Raw genomic sequence first — 27539 nt, 5'->3', positions numbered from 1 at the left:
AATGTGGGGTACCCACCTGAGGGCACCATCAGAGAGAAGGGTTTGCATAACCCTCGTCATGCTCTGGATGTCTTTGCATATTACAAGGGTGCATGGGAAAAGTCTGTTGAAAAAAAGTCCACAACTTCAGGGCGGATTAAGGGGTTGATGTGGTGAGTAAGCATAGCCTAGGGTACCGTCCAGGTGGGTAACAGTGCTGCCACAAGCCCTGGTCCTGCTGTGGATGTCCAAAGGAACTAAAAAGGGCAGTCTCTGGGACTATTACCAGGGTTGAAAAAGCCCAGACATAAGATGCCGTCAAGCTTGACACACGTGTGTTGTCATGTGTCAAGCTTGAGCGCACATCAGGCCCTGTGATGAATCCCTACAAGCCTAAAACTTATGAACATGACTGTATCTGCACATTTGAGGGCTGAAGAAAGGTTTTAAAATGACTCATAGACCATTGAAAGAACACACCATTGTTTTTGACAGATGGCGTTTATTCTCACCAGGCATCTGACATTAGAATCGCTACAGAGTCCACCACTCGGTAATGGCTTCTAAAACTCCAAAGAGAGGGGGAGGACGCCCGGGAAATGTGTAACAGGGAGAGCATTACAAACAGAGAAATGAAAAAAAACTAACTAAGTGTAGGCCACAAAACACAACCTGCCAGCTCACTGCAGGAAAAACTCATCTGCAGCTTTCTCTCGCCAGTTCTGGTCCTCTTGGCTCTCGTGTGGGACTGTGATCATTTGAATGGTCCCACAAAGCTAACATTCAGTCTGATTTATTTTAAATACATAGTTTACATACATTAGATATGTACTCAAACAATGCCTAACATTCAGAAGTGACAGCACACAATCGCCACAGTTACATCAGGAGAGACAGCGAGTGTCTCCAGGAAGGCCCCACAAGGATCAGAAGTGGGAGACAGACGAGGTTTATTCTCACAACACAGGCAAAGTCTGAAGGCCTCTCCTTTCCAAACAAAAAGATACTATTACATTTATATACAAACACATTGCTCGGTAATGATTGGACCTCACCCGGAGTCCTTGACGAGAGAGCCCTCTTATAGGGTTAAAGGTGAGCACACGACGTAGCAGCACAGGAGTAAGACGACATCTCAGTAGTGAAGGTTCAGTGAGTGCTAGCTTCAACATGTGAAGAGTGAACATACGATTATACATACGATGAAACATGGACAACGTGTAGAATATAGAGGCTGAACCTGCTCACATCTATCAACGTAATTCTCAAAGACTCACTGTGTCAGCATATTTCACAAGTGCTCGAGAGTTACAAGAGGAGTTTGACATTTTCTGAAGGTTGAGTCCTCTTCTCTACTTAGCAGACAGTTAGCTTAGCTTAGCTTAGCATAAAGACTGGGAGCAAGAGGAAGCACCTAGTCCGGCATCAATCTGAGGAAACCAATCCCGTCAACCCTGCAAAACTCATTTCAAGTAAAAATAATCTCAGTAGATGAGCTCAAAAACTAAGGCCTGTATTGCTTTAAATCTGTAAAAATATTTGACAATGCAGAGGTCTTTTGAAGTGAGATGTAACAACCTGTCATGGCCTGGCACACACTAAAGGATTTTAGAAATCTTATTTTTAAGATGTAAGAGGGACCACACATGGTAAGGCCACACTCTGGCCCGGGTTCAACTCTGGACTGTTGCTTTTTCACCATAACTCTATCCCCTGTCCCATCTCTGTCTCATAAAGGCAAAAAAAGCCCCAAAATCAATCTCAGGGGAAAAAAGTAACCTGAGCTTGACAGACAGACGCTGCTGTAGTTTACGATAGAGCTTGTTGATGGAAAAACTTCATGCATTCTCTTTGCTTTGATTTTAGTAAAGAAATGTGTCACAGTTCTGATAAACTGCTGTTATACTCCTGCCTCATCTGAGGTAATCACTACACATTTAGAGTGATTTCGAGGAGGTAACTAACCCCAGCCAAGAAAAAAATCTAGTACAGTGGTTCTCAACTGGTTTAGTGTCAGGACTCACAGCCACCTTCTGAATAACAAATGCTGACCCAATTTTCTTACATTTTCTAATTAATCAGGGTGCTGGTTTAGCTCAGCTGGTAGAGCAGGCACCCATATACAGAGGTGAGCCCTCTATGTACTGGTTGTGGGATTAATTCCTGACTTCACAACTGTTTGGTGCATCTCTTCCCCCACTCTGCCTCCCCACGTTTCCTGTCTCTCTTCAGCTGCCCTGTCAGAAAAAAAGGGCAAAAAGACCCTAAAATAATCTTTAGGAAATAAATAAATAAATAAAAATAATCATAACTAAATATTTTGGATGAAAAATTTAGCAGTTTAGACTTGAGACAGAGCAAACCTGTAAGGGAACAGAAATAGAGAAGCATCCTTCAAAATAAAAGCACATTAAAGAACTAACATGCCATGTATTTTTTCCAGGCACACACCCACCACTTGAGAACCAACAGGTCTAGTTCTTAACCTAAGGCTCTATGTAATCAGACGTAGGGCTGTCAAAAGACTAAAAATGTTAATTGCGATTAACCACAGGATTTCTGTAGTTAATCATGATTAACACACCCATTTTATCACACTGTAATATTTCACTATTTTGCATTCAAAACCGTTTTTGTGTCATTCTGGAGTTTTCAACTGTCTTCAACTACGCTAAGTCTGTTATGCTGGAGTGGAAACTGACAAACTAATCCACTAGAGGTCGCTGTCTTTCAAGGAGTTTTTTTTTTGTTGTTGTTCTCTCAAATAAAATGAGACATTAAGGTGCAATGGTTGACTTGTTTTACATCACTTTGGTTGCAGGAAGACACTGCAGTGGCTTAACCCTATTTGTTGAAAGTGAATATAGAACATGCGATTAATTGCCATTTAAAGAAATCAGTGCCCTAATTTTGAATCATAGTTAATCACAATTAATGTGATTAATCTTGACAGCCTTCTTCCTTTTTTCCCTGTTTTAATCTTTTTAGGGGCTCTCAAAAGACTGAAACTTCTTAATGTGATTAACAGAGAATTTATGTAGTTAATCACAATTAACTGCAGCCTTTTTGCATTCTGAAATTCCACTCTTTTGCATTTTAAACTGTTTTTGTGTCATTCTGGATTTTCTATGGTCTTAAACTAAGGGTAACTAACTTTCTGTTTGCATACAGGCCTACTTTCTTAAGAGCTAAGATTTTAACATATACTTAACAGCGGACAAAGGAACTTGCTATGGATTGAAAATGAAATAAGACATCATTTAAAAACAAGATCACAACTGACTTGTGCACTGAGCTATCTGAGGTTTTATTTCAATAAAATGAGACATTAAGGACCAGTGGTGGACGTGTTTCTGCTGCACGAAGACGTTGCAGTGGCTTAACCATATTTGTTAAAAGCGAAAATAGAGCATGCGTTTAATCACATAAAAAAAAAGGAGTTCCCTAATAGTGGATCGTAGTTAATCGCGAATAATGTGATTTATCTTGACAGCTATAGTCAATATTTTTTCTGTTTAACAATTTTTCAAGGGCTGTCAAAAGAATACATCTTTTAAATTTGAATAATCTCAGAATTTCTGTAGTTAATCACAATTAATCACTCTTTATTGCATTCTAAAATTTCACTCTTTTTCATTTTTACTGTTTTTGTGTCATTCTGGATTTTTCTGCCACCTTTAACTAAAGGTAATTGTATTTCTGTTTGCATGCAGACCTACTTTTAGAGTGAGTGCTAAGATTTTAACATTAATTTAACGGAAAATACGGAAATAAGACATCATTTAAAAATAAGCAGATCATAACTGAATTGTGCACTCAGTTATCAAGAGTTTTATATATATATATATATATATAAAATAAGACATTAAGGAGCAGTGGTGGATGTGTTTCTGCGGCAGGGAGACGCTTTGGTGGGTTAACCATATTTGTTGAAAACGAAAATAAAGCATGTGATTAATCCTGGCTTAAAAAAATAACAGTGCCCTAATGGAGGATTATAGTTAATCACAATTAATACGACAGCCCTCATCAGTTTTTTAGCTTTTTTAATCTTTTTTAAGCACTGTGAAGATCACCTTTTTTAAACCACAATTAATCACAGAATTTCAGTAGTTAATCGCAATTTCTTGCACCCTTTTTGCATTTTAAACTTTTTTTGTGTTGTTCTGGATTTTTCTACTGTCTTAAAATAAGAGTAACCGATTCCCTGTTTGCACAGACCTACTTTTAGAGCAAGAGTAGATGACAGCTGACATGTGAGCTATCTGAGTTTTTCTTTTAATAAAATGAGACATTAAGAAGCAGTGGTGGACTTATTTTACATCACTATGGCTGCAGGGAGACTCTGACATGGATTAACTAAAGTTTGGTGGAAGGATGCAACAAAGGATGAAATTCATCGGGATTAAAAATATTAGTGCACTAATTGTGGGTCTTAATTACTTGCGATTAGCTTGATTAATTTTGATGCTCTAACTTTTTCTAATTAAATTTTAGGATTAAGTACATTTTACCATCAAAATGTGTAGTTCGCCCTGTAAAAAATGAAAATATACTGAATTTTACAAAAAGAAATACTCAATTTTCCTGCCTCTTTATTTACATTTCATAATCTACTCATCACATAAAAGGCTTAATAGTTATAAATAAAACAACCTGCCATTTTCTTCTCTGGACTCATAGTTGTTATCTGGACGTTGTTCTGCTCTAAATATAGCCGATCTGTTTTTCTGTGTTCCTTTAAGACTTCATCAGACTTGGCCAGCTGACTTCGCTACAAGCTGATGGCAGCTGATACAGACCTTATGTTTGAAAATCAGCAGCTGGTGACTTGACAAGCTTTTCACAGGCGATATCATCAGTAGCTCCACACGGTAGCTTCAGCTACTGCTACTTTATCCTGTTTGATTGCTGTGAATCTTTGGTCTGAACAGGGCTATTGTTGTCTCTTTCATGACTGTGAAGAGAGAGGAGGGAAAGTAGCACATTATAGTTTTACTCTTGAATTGTTAGAAAAAGCCCTGGTTATTTTAGCAGATTCAGTAATGACCTAATTATAGCAATCTTGGGGCCTTCCTGTGTAAAATAAACATAATTTTAGCCTTTTTCTGCATGGAATAATCACTCAAGATAAAATGTAAGACTTGCTGAGCTTTAGAGGTGCTTGCAGGCAGATTTTCCTCAGTTTGGACAAAGTAATGCCAGCTTCTTTGTCTGTTCCCAGTATTTTTGCAAAGCTAAACATACCAGCTCCTTAATGTAGTCCTACATTTCCCATATGGACGTGAGAGTGGTACCAACAAACTCAGCAAGAAAGTAAATGAGCGTATCTCTGAAAATGTCAAACTTTCTCTGTAAGTGGGACTGCTACTGTAAAGTGTGGTCATTCATGAGTGCAGTGCAGGACAGCAAGGACGACAAATTCGCACAATTTTGGTCGCTGATTTTAAACAGCTGCATAAATTGGGAGGGGGGGGCACAAAGGCAAAGTCAGGGAGATAAAGAGTTAACAATGATTTGTCTTTTACATAAATAGTAAAGCCACTTTTGTTCATCTTAAGGGTAAAGGAGCGCGGGGACATTGGTTCTGCTTCAAGTGCAGAAAACAGTCTAAGCAATACCAATAAACTGGAGGACTGGGTTTGGGAAGACCAGCTACCAACCCGTTAGCTTGGCCATCTTGCTCCTCTGAACCAACGTCCTGTTCTTTTTAAATTATTCACTCTTCACGTTATCCTGGTACTTTAACGCTCATATCATCATGAGTCAAGTCTCCATCATGATCTAAGATGACAAGTCGTCTAATGGGCAACAAGAAAGAAATGCTGCAAAGAGTTTTAACAACACATGAAAGTAAACGAACCAGCACGAATTGAAGAAAAGAAACGTCGTGCTAGTTTGTGTTGATGTGAAATGGCATTCTGCTTGGCTCAGTCTCAAAGGTTACATGGCGTTGAAGGTGTATTTAAGGACTCAGCAGTGGGCTTAAGAAGTAAAGGATCAAAGTGCAGGGAGCAGCATCAAGAGATGCCGTTAATGTCCTCTAGCCACACCCAGCAGGTGGCACTGTATTCAGTTACTGGCCACTTCATCTGCATTGTCGACCGTCTCCAAGTTGCTGTCCAGTCCACCACGTGCACGCCAGATCTTCACGGTCCGGTCACTGGAAGACAGGAAGAGTGACAAGAAGAATTTATTGATGTGTTTTTAAAATATGTGATTAAAACTAAGACAGCGATTGAATGGTAAACATTTCGGCAACCAAAATAATACTGATATCTTGATATATAACTGCCTAATTGAGTACAACAGCAAATAGCAGTACCAATAGTGTTCTGGGGGTGGAGTAAGTGGAAGCCAGGGCCAACCAGGTTCCCCTGAAATCTGATTGGCCTTCCGGAAATCCTTAAATCAATTGCCTATTTGCCTTGTCAACCACTAACCAGCCATGTGAGCACACTCAATCACTAAGAATATCTTAACCTACTTAGACTGGAATTAATAACTTAAATATCCTCAAGGTACGATTTTGATTCTGGCCCCACCATTCCTTTATATATCTGTATGTGGCCCTCAGTGGAAAAAGTTTGGACATCCCTGAGTTGGGGACACCCTTGTCACACATTTTACCATTTTATTGCAAAATGGATATACAGTTTTACTTGGCGGGAAAGGCTCTGCTCAAAAGATGCACATCAAGCAGCGTGCTCTGTATTTGATTTTTAACAATCCATGGCTCCAAAGACTGATGCTTTATCCATATCTTTATCCGTTACTTCATGTACCACAAAATTAACTTATCTAAAACTTGAAATAACAAAAGGCACATGCAAAAAATAAACTGTCTTAAGATGTGTCTTAAAACTATCTGAAAACTAAAGCTAGAACACTGCACCACTGAGACATAAAAATCTTGTGCTCTCTTGGTGTGAGACTCACTCTGAGGCGGTGAACAGGTGGCTGCTGTTGGTAGAGATGCTGTTGATTGGACTCTCGTGACCCTTCAGCTCACCTAGAGTCCCCAGTGTGTCTGTGTGCCACAGCTTGAGCACCCCACCTCTGCAGCCACTCAGCAGGGCGGGTGAGCCGGGAACGACACCCAGGGCACAAACCCAGTCACGATGGGCATTGGGGACTTGCTGTAAGAGAGAGGAAGTGAAGATTCAAATACATCGCTGTTATGAAAATGAAAAAAGCTATTCCAAACATTTTCAAGCAATGATGCTACAAATTAATCACATTTAATATTGATAAAATTATGTCAGCCTCCAGGAGACAAAAATCAGGATACTTGCAGCTAGGAGCTTTCTCACTAAAGTTAAATTTACTGTACCTATAGTATTCATTCATGCAAGAAATTTAGGCATCCAAACGTTTGCTCCATAAACATAGACAATAAAACATCTTATCAAGTCTTTATTTACTTTTTTTATTTTTCGTGTAAGACACAAAAACCTTTGTTCACAAAGATTAAAATAGGCAGATTTTTCTTGTGTAGCTGTGAATTGTCATCAACCAAACACCTAAGTATTCAATCTATCTATCTTTGTGCGTATGTGCTTTCTCACTAATTTAGTACCTGGAGCAGATCTTTACGGTCCAAGTCCCACTTCTTGATGCCATTGTCTCGGGAGCCGCTGAAGAAAATGTCCCCCTGGACCACCAGGGACTCGATACCATCGTAATGAGGAGGTTCAAAGTTGTGTGTGGGGGTGATGCTTCCCAGAGAGCCTTCAGTCACATCGAACAGCTGCAAGAAAGCCGGAAAACTGCATGTCAAAGAAGTATCACAAAACTTTGTGGTAGTTTTTCCTGTTAAAAGCAATGTACAATATATGGACAAAAGTATTTGCCCGCCTGACCATTACACCAACAGGGACTGTAATGACAGAGTTGGCCCCTTTGCAGCAAAACACCCTCCACTCTTCTTGGAAGGCTTTCCACAAGATTTTGGAGTTTGTCTGTGGGAATTTGCTCATGAAGCTCCAGCTGCACTGTTTCTCTGCTTACACTAATGCCAGTGGAAGTTCAGAACTCTTCAGTTATGGAATCAACTCAGTCATTGACCCCACTCTGATTTTACGTAGTGTTCTGCTTCATAGCTGAGTTGATGTTGTTCCTTAATGCTTCCACGTATAATAACACTTATAACTGACTGTGGACTATCCAGCAGGAATGAAATTGTGTTTGCAATTTTTGCAAATGTAGACTGTTTGGCTAAGTTTGTTTTTTTACACATGTGACAATGGGTCTGTTTGAAATGCCTGAATTAAATAATTAACAGGTGTGGCCAAATACTTTTGTCCATATAGCGTATCAACTAGAGATAAAATCATCATTCCTGCATAATCAAGTAATCCCCAGTCTATGAAGTCAGTTCAAACTTTAGGCCGTTCTTAGAGATTGTGTTGGGGTAAAAACTGCACATGAAGAGGTGCAGGCTACTCAACGCTCACCTTGATGTAGTGATCCTTGGAGCCCGTGATCACCATGTCCTGGTTGTTCCCAGACTGATCCACAGTCAGGCACATCACCGGGCCGAGGTGACCAGTAAGTTTCCCTGTGGACGCAAATCTGACAAAGAGACAACAAGTAAAAAACCTTTAAGGGTAGAAAAACAGCCATCCATCCTGGTAAAAATCAATTGATTACATGGCATTAAATCATGGTTTAAATCTCTGTAGCACGGTGGTTATTGAGCTAATACTTGTAATACAAAGTGACATGTGGGTAAACAAACTTAAGGATTGACTTTGGAAGTTTAATCTGAGGGTAGATTGATTTAAAGTTATTTTTATTATCTAGACAGGCTGTTACAAACTGCCCCTCCTTTCTAAAATAAATAAAGAGGCTATTCATCAAAACTTGTACAGCTTGTCATTGACCACTGACAGCTTTAGATTGGATGCCCGACAGGTTTTTAATGAATTAGATCCTCCAAGAGTGTGAGGAAAAGAAATCAGGCTTTATTGAATCACTGTGTGTGTTTGGCATCAGAGAATTGTTTCACAGTATCAGAGAGAGCAGAGTGTAAAGGCAGAGAATAACAGACCACCAGCATAATCTCATGATAAACTGCATTTTTAGTCACATTTATAGACTTTTTATCCCAGAGGGGACATAAAAGGTCTGTTGGCTGAATGATTGGTCTGCTGTGTCACTGTCTGAACATTTCTTACATGTAATTTCATTGTTATTGATTTTTAGTCCCTTTGCTCACCTTCGCAGATCCCACACTCTGACTGAGTTTCCAGCAGCAGCGTACAGAACCGACCCGTTGGGGTTGAGAGCGATCTGGTTTATCTGATTCTCTCCTGCAGGGATGGTGACAGTGCGGCTTGTGTTAGACGCACACGCATCCCCGACATTAACCTGACCAGAGGATCTAAAAACACACATGAAAGTAGTGTTAGTTTCTAGTATTTTTGCCCCTCCAGTCTTAGAAAGAGAGGTGACCTAATGGTCACTCTTACTGAACTCCAGGGATCCTGTGCGGAGATAGAACAAAGTTCCAGAAAGACAACAATCACTGCAGCTCTCCACTGATCTGGGCTTTATGGCTTTATGAGTGGCTACATGGAAGACTCTCAGTACAAAACTTCTGAAAGCACCTGAAGGACTGATAGACTATGATAAACAAGATTCTCTGGTCTGATGAAACCAAGATTAAACTGTTTGGATTCAATTCTGAACATTATGCTAACAGTGAAGCCTGGTGGTGGCAGCATCATGCTGTGGGGGTGTTTTATAGCAGCAGCAGAGACTGGGAAACTGGGCATGGTTGAATTAAAGCTGAATGGAGCAAAGTACAGGGATATCCTAGATAAAAACCTGTTCAAAAGCACCCAGGGCCCGGACTGGGCTGAAGCTTCGCCTTCCTACATGACAGTGACCCTGAGCGCACAGCCAAGACAACACAAGAGTGGCTTAGAGACAACTCCTTCAATGTGGCCCAGCCAGAGCCCTGACTTGAACCCTATCAAATATCTCTGGAGAGATCTGAAAATGTCTGACCACTGACAGCCCCCATCCAACCTGACTGAGCTTGAGAGGACATACAAAAAAGCTGCCAAAGGTGCTTCAACTAAGCACTGAGTAAAGGGTCTGAATGCTCATGTTAATGTGATATTTCAGTTTTCTTTTTAACAAGTTTGCAAAAATGTGTAAAATTCTGTTTTCACTTTCAAGTGGAGGGGGTCTGAATACTCTATTGATGCACTGTACATTTAAGCTTGTCTGACATCTGTCTAGTTTCTTTTTATTTTGTGAATCTTTAAAGGTTCAACTGAACATGAATATAAAAAAGCATCTCTGAAAGCACGTTCTAACCAGCCAAACTTACGTTAGTGTTCGGATGCACTTGGCAGAGTCTCTGATGTCCCAGACTTTGATGTAGGAGGTGGAGACGGTGAAGACCAAACTGGAACTGTAGCGGACTGACACCACATTGTTTGGATGACCGGACAGGGACATTATCTCCTGCCCCGTCACCAGATTCCACACCTTACAGGTCCGATCTGCAAGAGGACAAACATTCACTGCGTTAAATATGGAGCATACAGATAAGGACAGAATTATTACCCCCCACTCCATGAAAATTTCAGGGTTTTTTAGTATTTCCTGAGTGCCAAAACTGAATTTTTTTTTTTTTTAAGATTTATTTTTGGGCATTTTTCTGCTGTTATTAGACAGAGGAGGACAGTGGATAGAGTCGGAAACAGGGTCAAGAGTGGGGGAGAGACATGCGGTGAAGGGCCTCAGGCCGGGTTCGAGCCCAGGCCGCCTGCGTATATGGGGGGCACCTTTAACCACTAGGCCACCTGCTCCCCCCAAAACAGAAATTTTAACACAGGTTTTAAAAATATCCTAGTTTTATTTTGGATACTTACATTTTTTCACTTTGCACATAGAACAAATTTATTTCACAAAAACTACTAGGGTCTAAATTATTAGTGTTAATAGTCACAACAGCCTGCAGTAGTTTTAGTCTCAGACATATCTCCTGTTGAATCCCAGCCCAGTCTTCTTTGGACAATCTTTCAAACTCCTCCAGATTTGATGGTCCTCTGCCATGGACCTTGGTCTTCAGTTCACCCTACAAATTTTCAATGGGATTCAAGTCTTCAAGTCTTCTGGAGGTAGTTCTTCACCAGGAGCCAGGTATGTTTTGGGTCACTGTCGTGTTGGAAGACAAAACGATGACCCAGACCCAGTTTTGCTGCCGAGTGCTTGAGGTTTTCTTTCTAAATTTTCACAATTTCTTCCACCTTTATGAGATTCCCAATTCCAGGCGCACTGAAGCATCCCCACAGCATAATACTTCTATTGTTGGCAATGAGGCACTTAACATATGTGATTCTGAGACTGATTTACAAGTGTTTTGGCCTTAAACTTAGAGTAATGCCATGTATCTGCTATTCACTCCATATTAATAATGTCAAAAAATTTGTCATGTTTCATTGAGAAACATTTTGGCTTAAGAATTCTCCAATTTGAAATTCTTTAAGCAGCCAAAAAGGGCCCAGCTACTGTTTATCTTTGACTTAACTCTGCAGCCTTCTGCCCTTCAGCAGAAAAACAACTGGACATGGAGAAGCACCGTATGTGTATTTATTAGTACTGAAGATAAATGACACACTTCTATCCAAAAAGATGTAACCACAGGGCAGTGCCACAGCTCATAAATCAGAGATACACTTGTCCACAAACATGCCAACAGAGATCTGAACCACTCGAGTCTTCGAGCCCTTAGTCTAGACAGAGTGATATAAGCTCTATGAAGGGTGTTTGGTTGCATAACTAAACCTAACAGAATAATTAATGCAGAAAGTTATCAAACCCATGACTAATTGCTTTGATATTCTTTTAAATGTAGATAGAGGAGGGTAAGTGCTACACAGGGTCAATAATGTCTAAAACATAAGCAAGATCAGGTGCTCTTCAGGATAAAAAGACAAGGCTGAAACCGCAAAGGATGAAAGAATGACTTGCCGGATAATTTGCAAATAAAGTGCATGGAAGAAATGGTGGTCAAAACTGAAAATTCAATATGATAAAAATCTTTTAATAGCGTAATGAGTTTTGACTCTTACAAGTTCAGTCTTACTGCAGTTTCTACCATGGACTAAATCAATCAATTTAACCTTTATTTTTTTATGATTTTTTGTTTTTCATGTGTAGAATCTCTCCTGTCTTGGAGAGGACTCTCTTGCAACAAAGATCTTATGGAAATATTCCTGGTAAAATAAAGGCTTAACAAACTAATATATCCATAGGATGTATTTCATATCCACTTGGGCAACACCTCACAGATGGTGTTTGGGAAGGGCAGAACCTTTGAAAAATATTCTCAGAGAATGACTGGGTGAATATTCCTTCTGTAGATTCATTACAGGGCAATCAGAGTGACAAGACATATGACATAGAAAGGGTGAAATGGCACGTTAAGTGCTTATTTCCATAGGGGTGCCAAGCATACCAATCCATCCCTAAATGGTGGATAGTCAAAGAAGACATCCCTTTCCTGCAAGACAGCGGTAATTAACACAAACACGGGAACCTGTTGTGTTTAAACATCCTGTGGATTTTGAAGGAAGAATTTCATCAGGATGATTTCTTGAATTAATGATGTCAGCACATAATACCACCCCACTGACAACCTTAAAGGCGCAGACCTTCCTGGTGATGAGGATTTGCAGAGGGAATTGGACAGCACTGTGAGGAACGAGGTAAGTTTGCTCATTGTAGTTTCAGCAAGTTGTAAAATTAAACTTCTGCAGGACAGGAGAAGAAACATTTTTTCTGCTTAGAAGATATTTCTCTGCTCTTCTTTTAACTGAGAAATTGTCCAGTTCTGAAAAACTGCTGCTATAGCTACATCCATGCTAATCTCTTCACCAGTGCCATTGTTTACAGACTTGCAGTACAATTAAACCACGCCTGTAGCTACTAAGGCTGGGAAAATTTTAATTTAATCTCAATATAACCTTCTGAAACCTTTAAATTGCAGAAGGTCCAGTATTTCTTTGACCAAAAATGTCTCAAAATACCACTTTTATTAAAATTTTGGCATCAAATAAGGTATTTCTAGAATAGTTATATTCCTTATTTTTGTACATGCTTTTCTTAATGAGAAAGACATAAAAATGACCAGTCCCTTGAATACAACGATTCATTTGGCTGAGGCTGGATAGCTCAGTTGGTATATCCATCGCTGACTTCGGTATGGGGTTTCAATGGATCATATTCCAATCAGGGCCTGATCAGTATCCAGTATGGGCCCTTGGGAAAGGTCCTTTACTCCTGGAACACCTATCTACCTGTCAGATCCATGTCGCTCTAGATAAAAGCATCTGCATTACATTTTGACACTGGCATTTGCAGTTTGAGTCAAAATAATCACAATTACATTTTTTTTTCAAACTCGTTCAGCCCTAGTAGCTACTGCCTCCTTTTCCCCTCAGATTGACACAGATTTGTCCCGTTAATCTCTGATCATGAACAAGCATATCAGCTTGAATCTTCGCAGGATGAATTGGCCTGATGAGAGACACAGAATCTGGCTGATCCATCAGCTTTGCAAATGTAAAATTTGATGTAATTTTTGTATAAATTATTGACTGGTGGAAAAAAAAAACATGCATTCTGTGAAGACTAAGTAGGCTTGACCACCATGATTGTATGTTCAGGTAGGAGCTGTGCAAGTACAATAAATCCCTCCAGGATTTCTGATGCATTGCGTTCATGAGGAAAGCACGGACTGACTTTTTGCCCTGAAAATGCAATGCATCTAGACATGGCTGTCTCCAGCATGGAGGAATAAAAATTAGCAGCTCCAGGGGAAAGGGAGAAATCACTCTCGCTGATTGCCAATGCACCTACCTCCATTCATTCTTATACAAATCTGCTTAATAGGAGTAGTTTTATTGTATGGGCGATGTCATTCTTCCTCCATCCCCTCATTTATCCACACATGTTGAGCACCTGCCAATCTTCATTAATCCCTGTCAGGTTTTATTTGCTGTTAACAGCATAAGTGCATGTCAAAGCGGAATAAATTACCATTGCATGTGTAAGATGCAGACACGTGAGGAATACTGATGAGGCAGAGAGGAAGAGGTGAAAAAAGAAGGATGGAGAGATGAGTGGGGGTGTTATTAACCTTTGGATCCAGTGAAAAGAAGGTCGTCAGTGCAGTCGACACACAGGACAGCTTTACTGTGTCCCTCCGCCACGTGGACGCACTGTAATGTCGCTGAACGGCTGCTCTTAGTTGCCGGCACTGGATTGATGACGCCCCTGGAAACACACACACACATCACTATGAACAGCTGCAGAATAGGCATTACACTGTCTAATAATCAGAGTGCAGCACAGAAATAAATCACACCCACGTAACCAGAATCATGCACAGCATGCAGCTTTCGTGGCTTATTAGCACGACGCTGCAAACCAAGAATAGAAAGAGATGACAGGAACAGTCCAAAGAAAACTGAGGAGACAGCAGTTTAAGAGCCACCATTGTTGTGTTGTGAAAAAGACAGCCAAGAGTCCAAAAATACCCCTGCTGCCCCTTCAAAAGCTTCTCTTTTTTAGCCTGTAATAGAATTAAAGAAACATCGAAGAGGATGCAGACAGACGATCGTGGGAAACCAGCGGTGTCAGATCTTTAGACCACAACAATCCATGAAGCATCACAGGAACACTGATCGATCACCGATTGACCGGTCATGTTGACAAATCAGCATCTGATAGTATAATTGTGCAATCATTATTCTCTGCTAGAGTTGCAGCTATCTGTTTCAGAGCAGCAGCAGACAAGCTGATGCTGAACTGCAGATCCAGACGTCGATACTGGGGTTTTCTTTCTTTAATGAATGAGCTTCAGAAGGGCCTGTTGTGTGCTGAATAAAAGACGCCAATGAAATGAAAAACAGCTAATGAATGGAGAGGATTACTAAGTGTTCAAAGGCTGTAATAAGCTTTAAAAGATGAGACTGTTGGGGTTTATTCTAATTATCTATTGATCCCTGATAAGTATCCCATTCATTGTTGAATGAAGTCTGTGTCTGGTTAATCCAGCCTAGGTGTATCGCCCCGTCCTCCAACAGTCAATCTAAGAGCCATAAGATCTGTCTGGCTGTGTTGGTGATGCTGACAAAAGACGGAAACCACACCTGTAGGGTCCGTGAATGGATACACCTTAGCCCCACACACCAAAAGCGATATTTTAGTGACCCATAAGGCAAATTAAATTGCAAAAAATGTACTTGGGTGGGTCCAAGGGAGGAGGGGAAACAGTACGAAGGATGTGGTAGTAAGACAAGTGACAGCATCCATCTGTACTGAGGAGGGAAGAGAGTGTCAATGACCTGAGAGCTGAGTGGCTCCTTTACATTTTTCTATAACATTTGTTTTAATTTCTCTCAGCCATTTCTTACCTGATAATACCAAACCTCAGTGAAGCAAATTCAAGAGTGAGTCTGAACTCATGGATGGAAGAATATTTATCAAACACAATAATAAAGCCACTTTAGTTTGACTTCATAAGAATAAAAAGGACCATACTTGTGCCTCATTTACAAATATTTACCTAAGATTTTTCCAAGATTTGTCAAGAAGATTCATGAAGCTATTCTTAATCTGGTGACTTGAGTCACTACTGTGTTCTTCATCTAAAGAACGCTATGTCCTCAAAAGGTGAAAGCTTGTACACGTTTTTCCTACCCCATTTATCCCCATATAATAATAATTATTATCAAAACATTTTCACATTCCAACTTCCTGTTGTCATCTACTGGCAACAGGAAGTTGCTGTTTCTGAATTATTACACACTATTTCTATTATACTGAGTCCAACACAAATTTTCTCAGGTACATCCCAACACCTGCTTTATAAAAAATAATAGCCATAAAGTGACTTCAAATGCTATCACCATGGGGATTTTTTGTACACCATGAAACAGGAAGTAGATTTTGCAGGGACTAAGCCTACTTGCACAGCTATGAAACCTGGCATAAAAATTCCATGTGGGCGAAGGAGATATGTAATATGCATGTCTTTGGTGGGCGTGGCTAAAAAGCTTAGTGGTAACCCCCTAGAATAAATTAAAAAACTTAAGCCACTGCAACAGGTTCGACTTTGACTCTGTTGTTAAATCTAATTTATATCATCTGAGGCTTTTATCCAAGATTCAGTTTTATCTTTTAATGATTTTGAGAAAGTAATTCATGCTTTCATTTCTGTGTTTGGACCACTGTAACACACTTTCCCTTGGAGTTAACCTGATCTCTCTTTCACATTTGGTTAGTCCAAAATTTAACAGGTACACACAAAGATGAACCCATCACCCTGATCCTGGCTGCCCTCCATGGGCTCCCCACTCATTTTGAAACCAACTAAAAAATGTTGGCTTTTAATTTTTAGAGCTTTATACGATGCAGCTCCCTGGTACATTTCTGATCTCTTAGGTCTGCTGATCAGCTTCACCTCATTGTCCCTAAAACCAAATTAGAAACCCAAGGTGGTCAAGCTTTTTCTGTGGTGGCATTCAAATTGTAGAACAGACTTTCTCTTGAAATCAAACATCCCCCTCCTAGATTCACACTTAGAAACTCCTCTACAACATTTCAAGATACGTGGACTCTTTTCTGGCATTTGCAAAATCTCTTAATCATATTCAGGGGTCTTTCTTGGAGTATCTCCTCTGAAGGTGTTCATCAAATCCAATCAAAATGTGGTTTAATACTAGAAGAGACCTTTAAGAGAAAAAGTTATTTGACTCATGATCAAAATTCAACCCAAACTGGCTAGAGTGGCTCCTCAAAGTTTAATGTCTCACAGTACTACAGAAAGTAGGTTACACTCAAAACAAAGAGATAATTCATACAAGGTTTACTAAATCACCCTCAGAATTAGGGTGAAACATCTGTTAATTGTCCCCATACTATAATTTTTAAAGTTATTGCTCTACAACTTAAGCTGCTGCCATGGCAAAGCATTGTTCACCATGAAACAGGAAGTTCAAGAGCCTAAAACACTTATTCTGCAGTGAATATTGGCAGACAAGAGCCAAGAGGAATAAGTTGGTGGAAAAAAATGGCTTAATAGTGTCCCCTGATTTTTAAATCAGCCCCTGCACTGTGTTTCACCTAGGTCTGCAAAATTTGGCAGGCTTATGGACCATGCAAGAACCAAAACAAGGCCTATAAAAAAACAGAAGTCACAGGATCAAGAATGCATGTAAAGAGACAACAAGAATGAGTAAATTAAATCGTCTTGAAGTATATGAAATACTTCAGTAGTACTACAAGGGTTTTTTTTTTGTTAGCTGCAATGCAAAATCAACAAGATTAAAACAAAAATATTTCCCTTTGTATGAGATTTATTTAAAATGTAAGGAAGTTTCACTTTTTGAATTAAATCAAAGGAATAAAACAAACTTTTTCATGATATTCTAATTCTTTTTAGATTCACTTGCATGTAAGGTCCACTTTGTACTTGTAAAAATTAACCACAGCCCTGAACTCTAAAGTGTACACTCTAGTTTTACTGCCTTATTTCTGATCCTTACCATCTTTCCTTGACTGTAATGTGACTCTCTGAGAGGATTGTGTTGATTTTACTTCTCTCCTGTTCTTATTTAACCTGCAGGCTGTCTGCAGTCCCACATATCCTACATATATACAGCTAATGTGGTGGTGCAGTAACAGTACAGGCTGTAGGTGAGAGAAGAAGTGGTGGGCTGCATCTCCCGATGGCCGAGCTGTGGAGGAAGACAGTAGGGCTGCCAATTAAGCGGTAGAATAATTAAAGAGTGTGGGGAGCTGTTTACACACTGGTGGCAGGCGTGTGGGAGGACTGCATGAGGACAGAAGGAGACACATATGCTGCATTCACATCGTTCAGAGGAAACCATCAGCAAGGCTCGACATGCTCACGTGTTTGGACATATATCTGTGAAGGACGCATTGTTATAGGTGTATTGCTTTTTTAAATAAAGGCTGAACTGAAATCTATGTTTTCATTTAAAGTCTGGCATTTCACTCAGGTTAAGTTGGTTTATTTCAGCAAAAAAGCCAAGTAGAGGCTACCAAAAACTCTCCAAGATCCATGGCCCTCCTTTTATTTTGTCAAGGTGCGCTTCATCTGTTATAAGGCCTTTTTAATGTCAACAAGAGCTCTTCACATGAGACCAATGCCTATTCCGACTCAGATCACCAGTATGGCAGTAAACATCATACATTTATGGCAGTAATAGCTAGATTTTTTCTGCAGTGTTGTGCTAATATAACAGCAAATACTCTCTGGGGGCTAGACCCTTAAATGCGCAACCTTACAGCTTAAGCTTGGCTGTGTTGCTTTTTTGTGCCTCTCCCTGGGAGAATAAAGGGTTTAAGTGTGATGATTTCAAATGCATTTAGCAGAAGTCCACAGTGTGCAGTTTCTTTGCAGCTCTTTAAATACAAGCTCATTTTGCTATAGAGAATTTTCTCCTCTGTTGCTATAAAATGCTAGCTGAGCCCAGGGCCTGTGGTGATTACTTTAAATTGACAAACACAGTCTTGTGAGTCATACAGCCCACCTCTGCAGGTTACTTCTTGCCTTTAATTGAGGGGTCTTTCCAATCAAACCAGTGCTCGAAAAAGGTTATAAACTTATCAGTATTCATAGCTTCAGCCACGTGATCACGCAGAGGACTGGAGGGCAGAAGGAGCAGCTTTGGAGAGCAGTGGCTACCAGTGGCAGCAGCATGGAGCTGCAGCACCAGGCAATTTTAACACTCCATCTCTTTAAAATGAGGCATGTTTAAATCATCTTAACATGCCAAGAAAAACAGAAAAACTTAAATCTTAAGTTTCTGTTATGACGGCACTGAAATCACTAAATAGGAAGCCAGAACTTTACTTTGATGATTTTTACATACAGTTATGTCTACAGTAGTTGAAAATCCTTCCCCAAACGCCGCTGTTAGCACAGCTTATTGGTTTGTGATGGTTTTGGGCCAATAATGTTTTGGAAGTGAAGGGCAAGAAAGTCCTCATTGCTAAAGCATAAGTAGACAGTAATGAGCTAACAAACTTATTCATGTTTCTTAAAGGGGACCTATTTCACCCTTTTAAGACAATTGGTCTTTTGGAACCCCGGAAGAATGTGACCTGCCTGACTGCATTGTGAAGTTTGGTGGAGGAGGGATAATGGTACAGGGCTGTTTTTCAGGGTTTGGGCTAGGCCCCTTATCTCCAGTGAAGGACAGTCTTTATGCTTCAGCAGCATACAAAGACATTCTGGACAATGCTACGCTTCCAACTTTGCGGCAACAGTTTGGGGAAGACTCTTTTATTCCAACATGGCTGTTCCGGTTTGATGAGTTTGGTGTGGAAGAACTTGACTCCACTGAGTGGAGGCTGTTATAGCTGCAAATGGAGCTGAATCCATATTAAAGTACATGTATTTGAGTACAATGTCATTACAGTCCATGTTGGTGTAATGGTCAGGCAGCTGAGTAATTTTGTTCAGATCGTGTTGATTATTCAGTTAAATGAAAAATATATAATCACATTTGCACACTTTGATGAAGAGCTCTAAAGCCTCAAAGTCAGACAGTCCTAACACCGCACTGATAATCTGAATTCACAGCGTTTTTTTGACAGCTACCGTCTTTGCCGTGTGACAATGAATGTGCTCAGAGCTCATGCAGTCACACTGCCCATGTGTGTCAGAGGAAAAATTGGCACTCCAGCGCTTAAAATTTAAAGACAAGATGACAGGGAAAATAAAGGTTTCAACATGTGAATATAAGACGTTATCACATTTTCATTTTTAAGGAGGAGCCAATTTAAATAGGACAGCTTGTTCTTCCGTTCCAGTCTCACTCGAGAATGTACTGATAAGACACAGAAAGGGAAAGAACAGGGACTACTTCAGTGACGTTTATCAGCAGGAGAGGGACGGATTAGCAGGTTGAACACTGAATTAGAGTCAAAACTACACAGAATTTAAAAGAAAACATCCCATTATGGCTCAAAACGAGACATAATAATCAAGTTTATTAGTATGACTTAGAATTCAGTGCAGACCGTTGCAGCTCATATTGTAAGACAAGGTGCAGAGAATTTTTGATTTAGCTTAGATGACATGCTTCTTCAAAGCAGGAAACAGATAAGGAGTATTAGTAGTCATGAAGTTATTCTGCTTTTTTTCGGCCCTGCAGCCCCAACGTCGGCAGCAAGCTCTTACTGTTTAATCTCCTTGATCTTTGCCCTGTCGGATGCTGCTTGTGACTTGTCATAGGTCTTCCTGCGAGAGAGCGGGGATGGCTCCGGAGTTCGCTTTTCCCGCCCTGGTGAAGTTCTGGAGCCAGAACTGACCATTCAGTTTCAAACATTTGTACACAAACAACACAAAGAATAACAATGAAATAACAGAAAGATGCAAAACAAACACAAAATAATGACATAAATAAAGAGATGAGCATGAAGATCACACAGAAACACAGTTACCTGATGTTTAAAGTCCCAAAACAGTGGTGGTTCTCCGCCAAGCTCATGTTTAAACACTAAGGACATTGCAGATTTTGTGCTAAACTCTTGTATTTATCTGTAACTTAAAGGATAACTAACAGCCAAGGCAGTTTTTACAAACATGTCAGTATGCACTAAGGCCTAAAGCACGGCCTGTTAAAGCCATGTGGTTAGTATTTCTGCTGTGTAAGCTCTGTGAGGAATTAGAGAAGCACTTTTTTTGCAGGATCCAGGAATAAATTAGCAACACGTATGTTTATAATGGCTAGCCTTTACATGCTTTTCCTCAAAGAGCTCATCATTACTAGGAAGGCACGACCATTTGATGTAAGGATGCTCATGAATAATGGGGGGAGAAATTATACAGCCAAGAATAAAGCAGCAACATTAAACATGCAGGAAGAAAGGAAGGAAGCTGTGATTATTATTGTGTTAGCAAAAGAGTGGCGGCCCTGGACTTACATGCTGCCCATTTTAGAGGAAAAGCCAGGGGAGAGAGCGGTGTAGTCCCTGACTGATGAGCCTGAAGAGTCCAGGTCTCCTCCGCCATCGGGGGTTTCAGCTAAAGGCAGCATTGGACTGGAGAAGTCTGTGGGAGCATCAGGGGCAGAGTCGCTGTTCGCGTACAGTAACTCCATCTGAGTGGTCGTCCTTCTACGAGCCTGTGGAAATAACAAACGTGAATGTTAAGACAGGGATTCTTCAGAGAAACAGCAGTGTTTGCAGGAAAGGAGGCGTTAAAACAATGAAGAGTGTGATACCTTATTCCTTGTTTTGGTCTCTCCACAGAGTTTCATGAGGTCCGATGCCAAAGTACTGAAGAAAAAAATATAAATTTAAGAAATAAACTTGCAGCTTGTAAAAAAATAATCAGAAAGCAGAGTGTTGTCACAAACTACAACAAAAATCATAAACATAAAACATTTAAACAAACAGTCTGTGAATTCCACTAACAGGGAGCTCTCAATCTGACACAAAGAAGCAGAGAGGAGAAGCACTGATCAGCCCGGTCCAACAGTTGGTAACTGAGGACTCTGTTCAACAAAAACTATACTCCATAAAAGTTTATTTACTAGGGATGTACAATATTGGATTTTGCTGATATCCAACATGCAAGGAAAAGATGATTAATAAAGAAAAAGACTCTAGCTGACGTCCCTCTGTTGGCCCAGCCTACAACTCCACTGACTTATTTGTTCATACATGGCTTCACATTCAAACCCACCAACCACAAAATGTGGGTGGATTTCAGCCATAGCAGGTAAAAGAGTGACCTCAACTAGTCATGCTGCCTGGTGGAATTCATCAGATTCACAACCTCTTTTTCACTCTAACCATGCTTGTCTATTAGCACCAGTGTTCATGATTTAGATGCGTGTTAAAATGAGGCAGATCTTGGGGTGCAGGTGGCCTAGTGGTTAAGGCGCGCGCCCCATGGACGTGGACGGCCCGGGTTCAAATACGGCCTGAGGCTCTTTACCGCATGTCTCTCCCCCGCTCTCATCCCTGTTTCCAACTCTATCCACTATCCTCCTCTATCAAATAAAGGCACAAAAATGCCCAAAATAAACATTTAAAAGAAAAAAGAAAAAAAGAGGCAGATCTGAACATACAAGGCTAAAATTTCCCCCAAATAGCTGCAAATGGACTGAGTATCTTTGAACAATTGAGGGTCTGTACACTGCAGCAACAGCTTTAAATGCTGTATAACAGTGACACCCACCACACACTTGCGCTGACGGGTTGGTTGTGTAGACTTCTATAGAGCACAAACTCTTCAGAATACAGGAGAATAACGCAGATCCAAACTTCTTCCTCCTGTTTTAAACTTCCTCTCTGACCATGGAGGATCAGCGTGTCACTGCTGTTTGTGTGTATGTGCACATTTCAGCTATGAGTGTGTGGGTCTCTGTCACTTGCGTGAGCCAGGGGTGTGTGCTATACTTAAGTTTTATTTTGTCAATATCACCTTAACATTTTAGGTTTATAGAGGGACAAATTAATGTTAAAAACTCTGCATTTACTCACATTGATCAATGGCTATTGCAGTGTTTCCCAACTGTTTTTCCTTGTACCTAAGAAAAGTAGCACCCTCCCTGGGACTCAAGAGAGCAGAAAAAGTGACACACTGCCACCAAGAATCAATACAGATGTTAACCGTTTCACTCATAAAACCCTAAAAATGGCCTGTGCATGCTTTTCTTAACAAAATACCTTTGTATAAACTACTTAATAACTACTTTATCATGGCTTTAGTCAATATTTGCAAATCTAGTTTTGGCAGCCTCAGAGTAGACAGAGCCTCGCACCCTCCTGGGAGGTCTGGGTCCCCAGGTAAGGAACCAATGAGCTATTGAAATGTTTGGCATTCATATATTTACTAGGATTTGATTGTTTTCCTGTTTATCAATAATTAACGGACATAAAAGATGATAGAAACTCTGAGGATCTTAGAAACAAAGATAGATGAATAAGAGTCTGTAACTGTTACCTAGGAGTCAAAGAGAGTTCATCTGAATTAAGGGAAAGTTTTATGTTGCTATATTTTGATTTATTCCAGTAATATGCAATGATAAAGAGAGTGTTAAACAGATGTTTAAAACTTTTCCTAATGTGAACTCCATACAGCTAATCTAAGTCATCTGTTATTTTCACATGAATTTTAAAGCTTTATTTTACACATACAAAGACACTTCTACCATAAATGATATTAGAAGTTTAAAGGAGACTAGAGGAGATGAAGGTTTGACAGTCAGCAAGGTGGAGATTTGTCAAAGTGAAAATCAGAAATATTTATGAAACCTCCTGAAAGGTTTTATTTATACATATTTTGAAATAAAAAAGAACAGTGAGTGTTTTATTGATGGTATAAACCTAAGATTCATTAAAGAAAATACTCTAAGAACCTTGTGTTTTTGTTGCCAACTATAAAACTTTAAACTAGAGTGGCCGTCTGAGGCGGCAGACCCACGCCTAAGCAGCGCCACCGAGGAACTCATGCTCCCATTGATTACTATGGTGTTCAAAATTCGAAGTGTGAGAAAAACTGAACGGGTGCGCGGATCATCACCAAAATCTAATCGATTCTTCCCTGTCACTATCCCAATATTCCCTGAAAGTTTAGGGAAGATCCAACTTTCCGTTCTCGAGTTATCTTGTACACGTACGAACAAACAAACAAACAAAGAAACGCACAAAGATACGGAACCCTTTACATAACCCCCTGCTGATTTCATCCGCGTGGGTAATAAGGAAAATTGGTATTGGCAAAAAAGACTGATATCAGCATGTCAGACCAGGAAAAATCAGGGGTTATAGGGAATGCTCAAGGGAATATAGAGCATGTGTTTCATCTCTTATCAGATGTACACGATTTGGCATACAACACGGTTTCCAAACAAAACTGTGGCTAGTAGAAACACTGGGTGGCTAGTTACTTTGTAAAATGACTGTCAAGCCCTGCGTTTGTACAAAATATCAGCTGTAAACATCGGCAGAAATCTGATAACTCACTAGTTCAACTAATATCTGCTGATGCTGATTTCATGCTGATTCTATCGTGCATTCATAGAATTTACTAAGCTGTCAGTTGTACAACTCTGATTTGCTGCAACATGACATGAAGATCAATAAACCACAACAAAACTTACTTTCCCTCTGCAGATGGGCTCTGTGCAGACTCATCACTGCTGCTGTCATCTCCATTCTCTGTTAATGAGATCAATAAATATTGTTAGAGTTAAAGGAAGCCCTTTCTACAAACAACACCTAAACAATGCTAAAGAGTTCTTTTATTTTTAGCTTCTCCTTTAAGATTATTCATCATTTTGCTCGCTTTCATTTACAGGTACAGTAAATTTCTTGACTATTTAAAAAGCTGCGTAAAATGGATGTAGAAAAGATGAACATTTGAAGCAGACGAGATGTCAGCACAGCACCATGCTGTTCTATCAACAAACAGAAACTCGGTCCTCACTGAGCTCAATGGGATCAGATGGATTGAGAAAGGGCAGACAGCGGCCAGGTGGTGAGGGTTATTAAAGAGATGTGTGGGCAGGTAAAGAGTCCAACATGAGACAACAAGGTGGGGAGGTGTAAAGAATCATTAGTCCGTGGCTCCAGACGGGATCAACTGACCTACGGGGTCCGACAGAGATAAAATATCCCTGGTTTATGGCTCCTGTGGAAGGGTCAGGGTTAGCAGGGTGCTAAAGCATGGAGGCTGTAGCACACATGGAGCTAGTAGGAGGAGGAAGAGTGTATCCAGATGAGTGGGAGGGAAGGAGGAGGTCAGCAGACAGATGAAGGGAAGCCTGGTTGCATTGCACCTCATGCACCTGTCCATGTTACGTTCAGTTAGTTTTCAAAGTGCAAAGGGAGAGGAACCATGCATTCGTTACACAGAAAAGAGTCTAATGTGGTTTCACTTACCAGCTGGGATGTTACCTAGCTCTGTAAAAACATAAGAAAACAAAAAAAAGAAAAGAAAACGTGGGGGAACAGAAAAGAGGCAATGCACAAATCAAAAACACAGTCCCCCAAAATACAAAAAAATAAACAAACAAAGGAAAATAAAGTGAAGCTACTTTGACACAGCATACTACTGAAGAAAGGCTGGCAAAAGCACATGAATAATGAGACTTTGTGCTGAAAAATATAGTAAAATTACATCTAAAATATAGAAAATTTGTCAAGTTGTCCTTTTAGACCTACAAACTTTATACCAGACTTAAATTAGCTTGATGATTGGTCATTTTAACAATAATTAAGCCAGCCTCTATTCAGCAGAAGGCAACAAGCAAGGACACATCAGAAGGCCCCAACATGCAACTGACCAGCAACCCAGTCCACTCCCTGAAAGGTCACATGTCGTGTAATTATCGTGTATGAGGATATGTTTTGTAGCAGATTTATTTATTCAGCTGCATCAACATGGGTAAGAACCAAACTAGGAATCCCCATCGTACTCGTTGATCAATAACCAACACTTCAGGGTCTGGTCTGGGTTAAATCAGGGGTCTGGTCCGTGTTTTGGGTCCTCATCTCCATACCTATTTCTCCTCAAAGACAAACAGTGTTGTTACCTTGCAGCGCGTTCCCCAGCAGTGCGTCTAGTTCGGGGTTGAACTCGGCTTTCTCCTTCAGCATGTGAAACAGCAGCTGGTTCTGTGTGGCGCTGGTGATCTCCGTCTGCTTCAGCCGGCCCTCCATCACCTTCACCTGAGACTCCCTCTGAGCCGCCTGGAGGCCCTGAAGAGTCCAGACCACAGACTTTAAAATCTAGGATAAAATGGTCTGTTGTCTCTGAACAGGGAATGGGATTGTTTAAAACTGATGGACATATCATACAACAGCTTTTACCATCAATGAGTTAATGTGGTGTGAATGGGCTAATGTATATAGAAATACATTTTTTGATTTAAGTCAAGGTCTTCACCCACAACCTCCAGGCTTTAGATATTCCTGCATCAGGGTATGTAAAATGCCTATATGAAGTATTCACCCCTAGGACTTTTACCCATATATTAGTTTTATAAATCAGTCATGGTTGTTATAATTTGGCTCAATCAAGAACTGAATCAAGAGAAATTCACATTTCTAATGGTGGAAGAGAAACTGATCAAACTCGTCTTTCTCAAACAAATCCTAAAACATTGGATATCATTTTATATATATTATTTCAGATTTACCCCTTATGTGTACCTGAAATTCTTTGAACTTGAATTTGCTTGCTGCATACCAGACTTAGTGCTGACGATCTATTTGCTTTGCTCTGAATCTTCCTGATAATAAGAGCTGTTACCTTGTTGATAGCCATTGACATGAAGTGATCAAGTAGAAAACGAGCTTCAGTCAGGGTGCAGGAACCCACAACAGCGGAGACGTCCATGGTGTCACCTTCCTCCTGGAAAAAGAAAAAAACAGCATGAGTTTATATAAACCTTCCAGGTAAAGTTTTTCATCAGACTCTGCTTGAGCTCTTCAGTGTTAAAAATGTATCACTGATGAGATGAAGGGCATCCCTCTACATCCAAATGTCTCACAAGTTTAAAATACTCGACCTGTCTCACCTTTGTTTCCTCCATCTGCATGATGTTAGCCTGACAGTCTGCGATGCTGTCGTTGATGTAGTCGATGTTCGCTGTCAAGGCGTCCACCTCCTCATTTAAAGGAAGCATCGCCTTCTCTGCCTCTGGTCCCTCCCTCACCAGGCGGTCCCTCTTCCTGATGACTTTCTCTTTGCGCTTGGTCAGCTCCTCTCGTTGCTACAGACACAGAAAGCCATTGTAAATATTCCAGAGAAGCTGAGATCTAGGGTTTATTATGTAAGAACATGAAAATACAGGGACACAGGGGTCAGTGATAGCCTAGCGGTCATGTCCAGAGAGTGCTGTCCTCAAAGCAAATCCTGTCTCTGGCTCCTTTCCTGCATCTGATACCCCTCTTTCTCTCTTCTTCCTCTCCCGACTCTATCCTATGTCTAAATAAAGGCATTAAAAAAGACAAAAAGAAAAGGAAGCCTTCATAAACCTGGACCAGCATTTATTTTAGCCACCTTAAAGATGAGGACGAAGTATTTCCCAAGCTCTGAACTCAGCTTTTCCAAACATGCTAGTTTTATTTTGGATGCTTACATTATTTTACTTTGCACACAAAACAACCCAAAAACCAACAGGGTCTAATCAAACAGAAGCTGTGTTAAACATTCCTTGCTCTGTTTAACAGCATTTGGGAAATACTTAAAAAAAATTGAATTTTTCAAAGGGGACTTATAATTTTGTCCTCATTTTTTTCATAAATGCTAAAAAAAAAGCACTTATTGACCTGATGATAACCTGTTTGAAATGTTGAATCCTGCAAGATTTTGAAGTGATTAAAACCCTCTCCAATAACAGAATTTAGCTCCATTTTCTCAAGAACAGCCTTAAAATAAACCCACGGCTGTCACAGACATCTTCGCAGCCTCCTCACAGGCATCTGCCAAATCTGCTCTAGTATTTCTGATGCCATATCATTATGATTTAGCTGAGATTTTT

At 40.2% G+C, this 27539-nt stretch overlaps 1 protein-coding gene across 7 annotated transcripts in view; it reads right to left on the bottom strand.

The window, feature by feature from the left end:
- Nucleotides 1–482: 482 nt before the first annotated feature.
- LOC121515628 (kinesin-like protein KIF21A) overlaps nucleotides 483–27539 on the bottom strand; it is an 89844-nt gene continuing 62787 nt past the window's right edge. For 2 of the 7 annotated variants that reach the window (XM_041796493.1, XM_041796500.1), the window contains 16 exons: nucleotides 26574–26768; nucleotides 26306–26407; nucleotides 25587–25752; nucleotides 24934–24954; nucleotides 24153–24210; nucleotides 21264–21318; nucleotides 20965–21164; nucleotides 20219–20344; nucleotides 15249–15323; nucleotides 14141–14277; nucleotides 10322–10496; nucleotides 9200–9364; nucleotides 8436–8553; nucleotides 7559–7729; nucleotides 6919–7118; nucleotides 483–6142 (listed from right to left, as the gene is read on the bottom strand). In XM_041796493.1, coding sequence (XP_041652427.1) covers nucleotides 6052–6142; nucleotides 6919–7118; nucleotides 7559–7729; nucleotides 8436–8553; nucleotides 9200–9364; nucleotides 10322–10496; nucleotides 14141–14277; nucleotides 15249–15323; nucleotides 20219–20344; nucleotides 20965–21164; nucleotides 21264–21318; nucleotides 24153–24210; nucleotides 24934–24954; nucleotides 25587–25752; nucleotides 26306–26407; nucleotides 26574–26768 — 2055 coding nt within the window. In that variant the 3' untranslated portion in view covers nucleotides 483–6051. The remainder of the gene's footprint in view (nucleotides 6143–6918; nucleotides 7119–7558; nucleotides 7730–8435; nucleotides 8554–9199; nucleotides 9365–10321; nucleotides 10497–14140; nucleotides 14278–15248; nucleotides 15324–20218; nucleotides 20345–20964; nucleotides 21165–21263; nucleotides 21319–24152; nucleotides 24211–24933; nucleotides 24955–25586; nucleotides 25753–26305; nucleotides 26408–26573; nucleotides 26769–27539) is intronic. The other 5 variants (XM_041796494.1, XM_041796497.1, XM_041796498.1 and 2 more) reach the window with 5 other exon arrangements.

Source organism: Cheilinus undulatus, linkage group 9 (genome assembly GCF_018320785.1).
Source record: "Cheilinus undulatus linkage group 9, ASM1832078v1, whole genome shotgun sequence".
NCBI lineage: Eukaryota > Metazoa > Chordata > Actinopteri > Labriformes > Labridae > Cheilinus > Cheilinus undulatus.
The sequence above is the reverse complement of the archived record's forward strand: the minus strand, read 5'-3'. Positions and strand labels throughout refer to the sequence as shown.